This window comes from Carettochelys insculpta, chromosome 19 (assembly GCF_033958435.1).
Source record: "Carettochelys insculpta isolate YL-2023 chromosome 19, ASM3395843v1, whole genome shotgun sequence".
Taxonomy (NCBI): Eukaryota; Metazoa; Chordata; order Testudines; family Carettochelyidae; genus Carettochelys; species Carettochelys insculpta.
Window position 1 is genome coordinate 15,329,295 of NC_134155.1, and position 13,324 is coordinate 15,342,618.

General features: G+C 46.6%; 1 protein-coding gene across 1 annotated transcript in view; it reads right to left on the reverse strand.

The window, feature by feature from the left end:
* The window catches only part of P2RX1 (purinergic receptor P2X 1), a 33,196-nt gene that overhangs the window by 10,586 nt on the left and 9,286 nt on the right, over positions 1-13,324 (reverse strand). The window contains exons 2-6 of the mRNA XM_075013831.1: positions 13,146-13,293; positions 12,141-12,212; positions 9,935-10,004; positions 6,358-6,454; positions 4,619-4,699 (exon numbers count right to left, since the gene is read on the reverse strand). Coding sequence (XP_074869932.1) covers positions 4,619-4,699; positions 6,358-6,454; positions 9,935-10,004; positions 12,141-12,212; positions 13,146-13,293 — 468 coding nt within the window. The remainder of the gene's footprint in view (positions 1-4,618; positions 4,700-6,357; positions 6,455-9,934; positions 10,005-12,140; positions 12,213-13,145; positions 13,294-13,324) is intronic.

Consider the following 13,324-nt stretch of genomic DNA (forward strand, 5'->3'; position numbering starts at 1 on the left):
ATTTCACAAATCGTTTAATCTGGAGATTTAGAGACAGGCCTGGCCAACACTAGGAGATTAAAGTCGAATTTAAGGTTCTATGGATGATTTTAAAAACTCTCCATCTACACCCCAAGGCTCAGTAAGTCTATTTGAATTGGCTGTAATGCTGACTTCAGCGCTGCTGACTTCCCAATGAAGTTACTCAAAAAATCGAATGCGCAATGTCGAGCTAAAACTGTCGATTAACCAGGGTTAAAATTGATTTTATTAGCCCAGAAACTGTCCCACAATGCCCCTCGAGGTGTCCTTTCAGGTTGTCGCTCCAGGGCTACGTCTAGACGTGAAGCCAACATCGAAATAGCTTATTTCGATGTAGCAACATCGAAATAGGCTATTTCGATGAATAACGTCTACACGTCCTCCAGGGCTGGCAACGTCGATGTTCAACTTCGACGTTGCGCGGCACCACATCGAAATAGGCGCTGCGAGGGTACGTCTACACGCCAAAATAGCACACATCGAAATAAGGGTGCCAGGCACAGCTGCAGACAGGGTCACAGGGCGGACTCAACAGCAAGCCGCTCCCTTAAAGGGCCCCTCCCAGACACAGTTGCACTAAACAACACAAGATACACAGAGCTGACAACTGGTTGCAGACCCTGTGCCTGCAGCATAGATCCCCAGCTGCCGCAGAAGCAGCCAGAAGCCCTGGGCTAAGGGCTGCTGCCCACGGTGACCATAGAGCCCCGCAGGGGCTGGAGAGAGAGCATCTCTCAACCCCCCAGCTGATGGCCGCCATGGAGGACCCAGCAATTTCGACGTTGCGGGACGCGGATCGTCTACACGGTCCCTACTTCGACGTTGAACGTCGAAGTAGGGCGCTATTCCGATCCCCTCATGAGGTTAGCGACTTCGACGTCTCGCCGCCTAACGTCGAAGTTAACTTCGAAATAGCGCCCGACGCGTGTAGCCGCAACGGGCGCTATTTCGAAGTTGGTGCCGCTACTTCGAAGTAGCGTGCACGTGTAGACACAGCTCAGGTGAGCAGGAAATAGGAAACAGGAAGCCCAGCATTTTGAATTCATTTCTTTACGATCAGCATGTCGATTGCACCTAGCTACTTTACAGAGCTCCAGCATGGAGCCATCAGGAGAACCAGTGTCCCAGTTCGTCTTGTAGGCTAGCCCCTGTGGCAGCTTGGCTGTGAGGAACATGCTTGTATGAGGGGCTCAGAAACTTCTTTTATGCGGGTCACATTTGTTCAGGGGCAGCCCCCCGCCGCCACAGGCACCATGCCACCCAAGCATGCCCACGTGGCTAGCCCCGCACCCAATAAGAACACATGGCTGTGGTGCAGTGCAGACCATACTGTCCTGTGTCGTGCATGGTGAAGGTTCCAAAGGCGGGAAAGATTTTCAGGGGCTGGCTGTTGCTGTGGGGAGATGTCTGATGCCTGTACCATGCTAACAGGAGCCTCTCTGCAGCCCGTCTCCAAAGGTTTGAGGGGCCAGCCCTGGCCAAAGCTGCATTGTGGGCCATCCACCCCCCCACTTCCACCCCTGCTTCCCAAAGAGCGTGGCTTGGGGGAGCCACACAGTCTCTGCGGTGTCCTGTTTGCTGCATTTCACAGGGGGGAAAACAGACCCCTGGAGAACAGACACCATAATATGTGGGACTGACAGCTCTGACTCGCTGCCCTGCACTGTGGAAGGCGTTCTTTCCCCAGGGGACCACTGAGGTTCCTGTTAGCATGGCACAATCAGAACAGGGAAAGGTATCCTTGCTATTCACAGGCTCAATAACTCTGGAGTGGGGACAACAGATGCCCACCCCGCCTGCACGCACATAAATTTACAGGTTTCCTGAAGTGTTCTTGGATTATTGTAGCCTGAGCACCTTTACTGATCTGTTTGGCTACCGTAGAGTTCTCTCAGGAGGCTCTCACTCTCAGCTAGCTCTTTCCTCAGGGGACCACTGAGGTTCTGGTTCACGTGGCACAGACACTGGGAGAACAGGCACCTGGAGACCAGACACCCTAACGTGGGACTGACAGCTCCCTGCACTTCAAAGGGAGCTTGTGGGTGCTCCCTCTTGCACACAGGCAGTTACTTTACTACACACCTGAACCCTCTGGCATTCCCTCCCTCACCTCCTGCATGGGATCTGGCTTTAATCCACTATGGGATTGAAGGTATTCTTTCACCTGGTGCCTGTTCACATGATTTTCAATGGGGGAAGAGAGCCTGACCACTAGAAAGTGAGGCATTCTGTCTTTCCTTCTCTTCTGAGTGCTGCTAACCTCTGGACACCAATGCCCTCTGGGATTTCCCACTTTTCCTAATTTCCTTCTGAAAATAGACTGTTTTCAAAGGGAGGGGAATGAGAGCAGTGCAGTCTGGGATGATGACAGTGGGTGCTATCAGGGTACATTTGGTTAAAAGTTCCATGATGCAGATGACAAATAAGCAGCGGTGAAAAAACCCAGAATGCAACGGGGCTCACGGAACTGTGGGATGGGTTCCCACAATGCACTGCTGCAACAGTCGAACTTTGGTGATTAGTGGGGACACACTGAGTCAGCTTTGTGGGCAGGTGCAGACATCCAACTTTGACTTTATAAAATCGAGTTTTACAAATTTGACTTTGATAAATTCAACTTTATTTTGTAGTGTGGACATACCCACGGAAATAAGGATTGAAGCAAGATTTAGAGCTCTGTTTTCAAAGCAGTGGAAGAGGGAGTGATAGCTATAAGCAGGGTTCCCTCTAAGCTGGGTGCTTGGACTACCACCCAGGAGACGTTCAGGTGCCACCCAGCAGATTAGCACAGTACCCACAGCCAGCAGCATGTGTTTCTACTAGTTGTGCACATCCCCATATTCTTTGCTGCACCTAAAAATTTATTCTGCCCATGGATGGAAAAAAATTAGAGGGAACCTTGGCTATAACCCCTTACGGACACAGTGGATTTTATTCCTTTTGATCCAGCTTGTTTCTGTTATTGTTTGTTTATATTGCAGTTGTACAGGCCATAGTGAGGATGAGTTCATTGTGCTAGGTGCTGTACTAACACATACTAAGAAAGTCCTGGCCAAAAGGGCATAATGCTCACTTATACTATTATAAACCAAAGTAACCTGTCTATTGGGGTTTCTCTGGATTTATACTAGGGTAACTGGTCCCATTTTGGCTTTGTAAAATGGTTTTCTTCTGCAGAAATAGGAGAGTGAAGGCAAATATGGCAGGAGAACAAAGATTCATTTAGCTGGGTTCTTTGCTTTTCACCTTACCACCACTGTAGAATATTCTATACTTTTCCTCCTCTCCTGGGAACACAGTCTTGGGTGAATTGGCAATCCATGGCACTACATAAAATTGGCTGGACAGACTCTACTGAATTCATGCTACTTCAGACAACAGAATGGATTAATGTCAGGTTACTGTGTAATCTTATAAATAGTACAGGGACAGTACAGGTTTGCCATGACTTTTGTTCATTTGTTCTGGACCATACTCCTAATCAGATCAGTAACAAATCCTCTTAACTCTTGTTCCTTTGGTTAGAGAGAGAGATTTTTCAGCAGAGCACAGAGAATTATTTCCTAAATCAATTACGGTAATAGAATCAGAAATTCTACTAATATGATGGTTCTTTGACAATTTCTACACAATCTAGGTTACCCTGGTGCTTTAATGGCTCCCATTGTAGTACATTATTTTATATTTCTGTCTTCAAAAGAGTAAGACGACAGAGACAGAGGAGAGGGCTGTGTACCATGACAACTGAGATCTCCAGTTAATTTCATTGCAATCTGTGCCTCTGATTCATAAGGCTGAAATTAGACGGTGTTTACAGCCAAATAGAGCTGAAAGCTGGCACCAAGACAGCAGGTTTTACATAGCTGAAATATTCCTTATAACAATACCGGCTTCCTATCTAAGCATTTTTCATCAGTACATCTCCAAGTGTTTTCCAAAGGAGATCAGTATCATTATCCCCAATTTACAGATGGTAAACTGAGGCTTAGAGCAGGAAAAGTGACTTATCTAAAGTCAGAGGCACAGCTGGTAGTACACCTAGGCCTCCTGAGTCCCAAGCCAGTGCTCGTGCCATTAGGGGCACAGCAGCTGGATGCGAGCCTCCCAACAGACAGATGCATGCTAGCAGTGCTTGAGCTAGTGTGGTAAAAATAGCAGTGTGAATGTTGTTGCAGAGGCTCGGGCTAGCCACCCAGCACAGCAATACAAATACTGCTGATTTAGTGTGCCAGCGTGAATCTGTCTGCCCAGGCTGAGACTCACTCCCTGCTACACTAAATTATGTGTTATGAAAGTAGGCCATACTGTCTTGAGCAAGTTCATACCTTTGTTCACATGAGCAGTCTGATTTTTTCCCAGTTTTGGTTAGTGACTCCTTTGAGTATCATGCTAGGCAATCTGTTATTGACTGCTGCAATCAAACATCTACTAAACTCAGGGACAAGAGATAGTATTTTTCTGCACGAAATGAGCCAAGAGTTCTAAGTACAATCCTACATCTCTGTATGTAGTGTCAAGTATCAAACTCATGAGTGATAAGAAAAAAATAGTCCTACAAATTTAACCTTTGATCTCTTTAAAAAAGAAGTTTACTCACCTGGAGACTTTGAACTTGGGGAAGGTGATGCTGTTCTTAATAAATAAGGTAAAGTTTTCAGCTTCTAAGAGCAATGGGGGGCTGAAAAAGACACATGTTAGCAAGTGCTTGTCTTTCAGTGAGCCTACCTCTAAAATAATTTTACAATACAATGAAGCAAAACAGATGCAAACAAATTATGTGGGATGGTGTACAAATGATCACAATCTGGAACCAAAAGTTATTTTGGTCTGGTTTTTGCACTTTCTAGGTAAAAACATGAATTCCAAAGTTTCCAAGGTAGAAGCACTACAGAGAAGGGAGAATATTTGCTGTGCAGACAACATTTTCCTGTCCCTGTTTAAGAAGCTTCCATTCATTACATGCTGTTTTGACTTTATTATGAAGAAGCAATAATACTGAAGTCTGAATATTTGGTACATTTTAGTATTGTACTTAGAAATGACCCCATTGGCTTATGCAGAGGCTAAAATCAGATGTAGTTTGGAAGGCTTTGGTTTTGTGACTGGCTACCCTGGGGGCACCTGTTTTTTTTATAGTTGGAACAGAGTGTCGGAGGGGTAGCCGTGTTAGTCTGTATTTGCAAAAACAATGAGAAGTCCTGTGGCACATTATAGACCAACAGATTTATTGGAGCATAAGCCTTCCTGGGCAAAGACCCGCTTCCTTAGATGCAAGTTGGAACAGAGGAATTTAAATCATCTCCAGAATTAATTTTCTGCTGAACATGTTGGACAAATTCTGAAGTCCTTATCCTCAAGCAAAACTCCTGCAAAAGGCAACACGCTCAAATCCCCTGGTTTCTGAGAGGCTCTCATTCCCAGTGATGGTGAGACCCTGTGCAGCCTCAGAAGGGGGCAGGGAGCTGACACATACTCAGGATTCCACGGATCCTGGACTTCCATGACCACATTGCTTGGGCAGAGAAGAAGCTAGTAAAACCCTGGCATGACAATACACCCCAAAGCCTGAAAGCACCCACAGAGAGAGGGAATCCTGGTGATGGGCTGGTCAGAAGACCCATAACACATGAGCTGATGTACAACATCATGTGACTGGCACAGTCAGCCAAAACCCCAGCTGCGTCCTGAGGAGAAGGCCATTGGCTGGTAATCATCTGGAGAGCAAAGGCCTTAGTTCCTAAGAGTTTAAGTGCCGGTTTGTACATGTCAATAAAAAATCTAAATTGCATCTGTGCATGCAGGCTTATGTTGAAGACTTGGAAGCTAAATTCATTTCATTTGTAAGCTCTTCAAGGCAGGGACTGTCTCTTCTTATATATTTGTGCCTATCTTAATGAATACCCTCTTCCTGACTGCGACTGAGTAATAACATTATGGTGGAGAATACATTATCATAGTATATTTCCATTCGCGATGCCTGTGTATTCACACACACTCCAATGAGTGATGTTGCTGATTAGTGCTGGCTCTCCTGCTGCAGCCTTTGGAACACAAGCAGGTTTTTTTAACTGTAAATCTTCTAACCAGTTCCACCACCAAGGATATATTTGCTGCTCTGCAAAACTGTGGCCATGGTCTAAGTCATGGAGCAGCAGTGTTAGCATTTGGCCCTGAGTAGGACCTTCAATATTTGGCTCATGAGCAGCAGTAGTTAATCAGCGTTCTTGTCCAGTGCAATCCTGAGGTTACATCCAAAACCAGCAATACCCTCACAACCAGCTAGCACCCCTGACAACCAGCTAAGGAAGCATGACTGAAAATAGGATCATTTCTTACTCAGGAATCTGGTCATCCACTTCTACGGGGCACCACCCAAAAATCTCACAGGTCTTGACATCAGAGGTGAAATGTATACACTTCCCAGTCATGATACCTGAAGAAAACAGAGTTTAAAGTTCACACCTGAAGTTGGATTATAGTACTGTCCAACAGCTAGAGATGCTCACACTGTCAGACCTCACATTACTGAGACAAAGGGCAGCCTTGTGCTCCTAGAGCAGTGGAGACTAAGATTTAAATCACAGTTCTGCCACAGACTCCCCATGTAACCTAGAGGAAGTCACACAGTGTCTTTGTGACTCCACTCCTCCTCTGTGAAACAGAGATAGCAGCCCTTCCTTTGTCTCTTTTGTCTATTTGATTTGCAAGCTTTTTGGGACATAAACTGTCTCTCACACTGTGTGTTTCCTATATACACCACAACGGTGCCCCAATCATACTTCCGAGTTCTAGATGTTACTGTTAACTAACAAATAAACAATTATAATAGACAAAGCATGGTGGCAAATGTCACACATGCCTCAAGAAATGGAATAATGCTGAAGATGAGTATCTATGAGGCTTTGCAATTGATCTGTGGTTAACACACTTGGTTCTAAAACTCAGAGAGATAACATTATATGCATATATGGGTCAGGTGCACACCTGTGCAGATGGTCAGCACAAGATCTATGCAGCATTTAACCAGCAAAATAAGCCTTGTGCACGGGGTGAATTTCACTTTGAAGACTGAAGTTAAGGGAGTTGGGTACGGCCAAAGATTGAGTCCACGGCAAAGCTATAAACTGATCCCTGAGTTCTGACTCTCCCTGACATAGTTCACCTTATCATAGATTCATAGAACTGGAAGGGAACTTGAGAGGTCATCAAGTTCAGTCCCTCATGCTCATGGCAGGACCAAGCACCATCTAGACCATTCCTGATAAATGTCTGTCTAACCTGCTCTTAAACATCGTCAGTGATGGAGATGACACAACCTCTCTAGGCAATTTATTCCAGATTTATTCCACTTTGATTGTTAGGGGACAGTCAGGCCTTGAGGATCTGGAGATCCTGTTCCTTGGGAATCCAGCTAGTTGCTCAATTTTTAGCAGTGCCTGCTGTTGTAGATCTAGTTGAATGGCTCCTCCTAGCTATGCACCACACTGCTGTGAGCAACCCAGCCACTGAATCTTGTGAGCGGTAATGCTCAGGCTCTGTCTCTGTCTCTGGCTGGGCCTCTAGGCAGGGAGTGTGAAACAGAGGATTGGCTTGAGACCCCACAGTCCAACTGCCTGGCCCAGGAACCACTAGCAGTCCTTCAGACTTTCCACCCCAACCCTAACCACACCCTTTCCCAAAACTCCTGTTGTGGGGATGCCCTGGGTTCATAGGTTAACTTTGCAAGGATATGTGACAGGTGTAGCATGTACAACACAGGCAGACCCTGCAAGAACATAAAAAAAACTGCTGCTCTTCTCACGGTAGCATGAGAAATATCCATATTTATACAAAGACAATAAAACCTACAGGCATTCCCCTGCCTCAGTTTGCTCTCTACTCTCTGGGCTGGGATGAAAGTGCTGTGTGGGTATACAGGTTTCTCTCCTGCTGCGTTTTGTTCGTTGTCGCCTCTCTGCCAGTTTGCTGTTTTCTGTGGTTGGTTGAGCCTGCAGCTAAACCACCACCATTACCCTTCCCCCAGGAAAGGTTGCCTATCTCCGCCCAGTTCCTGCTCAAAGCTTCCTGTGTGGTTTTCTCTGGATAGCTCAGTGTGCCTCCTCATATCCACACAACTTCTGGGGTTGTTAAAGACAAACATCAACACCTGAGGCTTTCTTTTTTCTTTGCCCTGCATCTGGGATTTTCTGCTTCCCCCCCAACTTCTTCAGAGGAGTAGGAGGAAGTTCAAGCTGAGGATAACCAGTTACATCATAGTCCCAGGGTGTTTCCACCTGAACAGGTAGTGGTTATGTTCTAATGATCCCCAACTTCCCTTATTGGCAAGGGTGGTCTACATTCACGTAAAGGCATTCAATTATACAGGTTCAAACTCCCTCATCTGACATGATACACACACACACACACACACACACACACACACACACACACACCGTCCAGAACTAGAAGGGACCTCTGGAGGTCAGCTAGTCCAGTCCCCTGCCCTCTCAGCAGGACCAAGCACCATCCCTAATATCTATTTGCTCCCAGTCCCTAAATGGCCTCCTCAAGGATTGAGCTCACAACCCTGGGTTTGGGTTTAGCAGGCCAATGCTCAAACCACTGAGCTATCCTGAAGGCTGATACTGGGCCACACAGCACACATGGGACCCCCACTGGGGAAAACCCCAGCAGCCCTGAAGCTGGGAGCTGTCTGACATACAGAGCCCTGCTGGCAGCCCCAGCTGTGGGGACTCCTGCCTGACTGGGGGTACCCCAGCAGCCCTGTGGCAGGAAGTTGGCTGGGGCACAGAATCCCACTGGCAGGCCCACAGCTGGGAGCCAGCTGGGGCACACCCCTTTGGCATATCCACAGCTGTGGGGACCCCTGCTGTCTGGGGGCTGGGAGCCCCACAGCCCTACAGCATAGCCCTGCAGGAGCAGGGGGCCACTCTCCAGGCAGCTGGACTGACCTCTCCTCCCCTCGTCTGGCAAATCCCCTCTTTTTGGGGCCACTCAGGTCCCAAGTGTGCTGGATGAGGGAGGTACAACCTGTGTTGTGAAGTTGTCATCATGCAAATAGCAGTATCAGCCAGAAATCATGCAGTGTACAGAGACTGTCCCCACAGTCACCCTGTATTTCTCCCCACAAGTTTCCAGGTTTGCCCAAGTGACATTTAAAAATGTACCAACTGCAGCTATGGAACAGAGAACCCCAAAAGTAACCAGTTCAACGTCTCCGACTGTTAGATTCTGATCTCTTCAGCACAGAATAGGAGAGTGGTTTGGAGAGAACTTATTAGGGTCATTCATATCCCCTTGTCAGTTTCTTCATGTTGATAGCTGCTTAGGTGCAAATACGTTTCTGCTCTAAAAACTACTTGGAAGTGAAAGGTTATAATTGCATACTATCCAAGAGCACATTGAAGGGATGCTTATTCAGAGACCAACTGACCAGCATGCCCAATTACATAGCTCCCACCAACTTGCTTCATGGAATTTCCTCCACCTGCTTACGACTGAAAGAAAAATCCTTGAGAAGGAAGTTAGAAAAACTTGCACTGAATCTGCGGGGGTCTTATTTTCTGCTGCCAATGAGGCACCACTGCAGAATGCACAGGCCAGTGTGCATGTGATGGTGGGCGTGTTTGACCCTTTTTCCAAAGCATGGGAATAAGACAATCTTCTCTCTGACTCTTTCCAAATGAGTTCAACCCATCTCTGCTGAATATAGCGACCTTCCTTGCACCATGAGAAAGTAACAAAAGCACCCATCTAATCTAGTCTCTGCATTTCTGTTATGCCTCTCATTGTACCATCTAGACTCAGAACTGTTCACAGCCTGTTATTCATATGGTACCAAAAACAAATTAGGGGTTTCAGAGACAAAGCCCCTGCTCTGAAGAGCTCACAATCATATTGCTTCCCTTCTTACCTTGCCCTTGGCGACTGTACTTCCCTTGGATACAATCACTGTCAGTATTGCATTGTCCTGCATCTGGCAGCTGTGAGGAGAAAGAAAGCAGACATCTCTCAGTGGCTGAGAATCAGGTGCCCTGCAATCTTTCTGTACTGTCTGTGGAATGTCCTCTTCAACCCCACAAGTTATGAACTCCAGTTGTATTTAGACTTGTCTACATGGGGTATTTCTGTGAAACAAACTAGGATGCAAGTCTACAGCTTACTAGCTTGCAGAACATAACATTCCTCATAGACCAGACCTGAAGGTATGTCTTTACTGCAGAGAAACTTCTTATCACTGCTCATGGCTACCTGAGCTTGCGTGAGAACAGCCACATTGCACTAGATAATACAAAATAATGCTACTCTGAATGATTGGGTTGGCAGATGACAAATTGTACTCACTGAGCACACACCCTGTACCCCTGCAATGGGCCAGGCACCTCAACTTAAAAGTATACCACACTCATGTAAAGGGGTTTTGCATGGGGACAGGATTTGAATTAGGGGCAGTGGGAGCTTTAAGTCCAGGCAACTCTTCAGTGAAGAGAAGCCCCAGACTGCATTGAGAATTTTGCTCTCCAGGTGACAGAGCTTGTAGGTGACTGGTCTCAGAATGTAAGGGGAGAAAATCCCTAGGGAATCTGACTGTCTTTGCTGTTGAGCCTAAGCAGGTACTGCAGTGCCATCCTCTGCCTCAGTAAGGAGCGTGTCCTGCAAATACATGTATAAAGGAGGCCATGGTAAACTCAAGCCAGCTAATCAACCATAGCAGATATGGCAACACTTCAAGAGGGCCTGTATCAATTCCAGTTATATATGCAAGTCGGGATTCTCAGTGCTGCTAGAGGGGACGTGGATTCTCAAATTGACAAACTGAGGGAGAACTGAGCATCCAAATCCTTTAAATGGCTTGGAAAATCTCAGCCACACTGCAGAGGGTATTCCTGGGGGTGTGAGAGCACAGATTGCTGCAGGAGACTATGTGTTGTAATACAAGGTGCCCTGCAACCCTGGGAGATTTCTGAGGCAAATCCTTCCAAGACCAGGTAAAGGGAAACCGTCCTTCATGGCCATGTCTCCACTGAGCAAATGCAAATTATTTGGAAACCACATAATAAGAGTTATCAAGAGTCACATGTGTGCTGTGGGGGGATGTGGGGAGGCTAAAAATAGATTTGCTAATGAGATTGTTAGTTCCCAGAGTGTTTTATTACAGAAGGCTACTGTAATACAATACATCCAAACACATTAACAATAGTCAGCAGCACCAACAGCTGTGGGCCCTGGAGCAAGGTGGGAGGGGAGCCCAGCTCCACACCCTAGAAGTTGCAAAGCCAAGGGCAGTCACAGTGTTGGGACTCTTCCCCCACTCCCTGGCAGCCATGCACAGTGTTTCAATGGTGACCGGAGCTCCAGGCCCCTTTGAAATGCCAGGCCTGGGGGTAACAGCCCCCTTTGCCTTCCCACCCCCATCAGTGGGCCTAAGAGCAGTCTTCTGTTCCCAAGATATTTTTTGAATAAGAATAATCAGCTTAATATCCATAAAGCTAAGGATCTGAAGCTCACTAGTAGGAAACTAGTGGGAAAACTATAGGCTTTGTTACCCCAAAAGAGATGGGACTTTACTACCCCAGGGAACTATTGCACCCTGACCTGCTGTAGCTTAGAGACTGTCTTGTATTCATCAGGCAGAAGCCCTTTGTGAACTGACTTGTCTATCACTGTGCATAGAGAAAACTGGTGACTACATATTTCAGCAATGTGAGACAGTTCCAGGGTCTCACCATTCAGTGGATGACCATTAGACTGGATGTCAGGAGAGCAGCTGTTCCCAGCTCTACTTCTGTCCTGCTCTATAACCCTGAGCAAATCTTTTCCCCTGCTGTGCCTCAGTTATTCCATCTGTGAAATGGGGCGGTGATGCATGCTGGATTAATAGAGAGTGGCACAGTAAGAACTGGTGTGAAACTATCACAAAACTTGAACTTAAACACTGAGTTGTGATTGAGTTTGGGTAAGTTCTCTAAGTTCTTTCATTTGAGGGACTGGCTGGAATTTTAGGCAAACACCAGGGAGAGAGGGAAGAGGCCCAATTTTTTTTCCTGAATTGATTCACCCATCCCTCATATATCTAAATTTAAAAAAAAAAATCTTGCAAATATAAAACTTTAATTTACCTCAGGACAAATATCCTGCTTCTGTCCACGGGTAATAATGACGTTCGTCATCACCACAAAAGAACTGTCCCCCTACAAAAGAGAAATGCGATCAGGTCAATGGTGGAAACTTATTTTCAAGTGGCCCTTCTTGTGGGGCAGGGAGTTACTGGGTGGAGGATATTATCATTGTGCAAAAACATTCCATCTGACCATGGCCCAGCCGGCAAATAATCCCTCCTAGAGCACATGCTGGCCAAGGCGATCAGGGTGCCCATGACTCCTTCCACCCTTTGGCAGACTTACCTTTAACCTTCCTATGCCTACCAACACCACTGCTGTGAAGATTTGTCCAGGTGGTTGCTCATGAGAGGCATGCAGTCTCTCCCATGGGTTGCACAGAGAGGCACAGCAGAAGGAAGTGGAGATAAAATACCACCCAGCCAAATAGAGAAAGGAGGAACAATGAGACCATCACTATCTGTGATGTTCTGTCTCCTGAGGACACATCCTTTTGGGCTGCCGTTGGGCACTGCACCGCCCCAAACCTCATCAGCAGTTTGGATCCCCTCATCACTAGGGAGAAGGGGGAGTTCAGGTCTGACCCCCACCATACCTCTGAAGACGAGAAGAGTCAGAAGCAATGAAGATGGGAGTCAGAGCACAGAAGTGTGGAGGCTGGATGGAAAATATATATGCTAATGCTTATACAAAGTGGCTCAGCCATCACTACAATACTGGCACAAAAGAAATGGCAACTAATGGATGGTAACTCAAAGTCTGATTTTTTTTAGGAGGTGCTTCAGTTGCAGTTGACCTTAAGGGAAGTAGCAAATGCTCAGGACATCTAGAAATAAAGCCCTGAGTGTGCTGTAGAATGGACTCCCCTTCAGACAGTGGAAGCTCAGCGCATGCAGCCAATTCACAGAGAATGCTGTACAGCTGGTGAGTCATTCGCTGGTTTTCTCTCCTCCATGAGTGTGAATAAAGGACAGTGATTAGAAAAAAGCCTTCTACCCTCCTTACCTGAGGTGGAAAAACATAGTCAGCCACATCCCAGATGTGTGGGCCTATCCCACTAATGTTGGTAGCCGTTAAACCTTTGAGTTTCACCGAGACCGAGCTGATGATGCCATCCTCTGACTGATAACCCTTCTCATAGAGGAAAACCCACCTAGGCAAACAAAGTCATTCAGGTGAGTAAC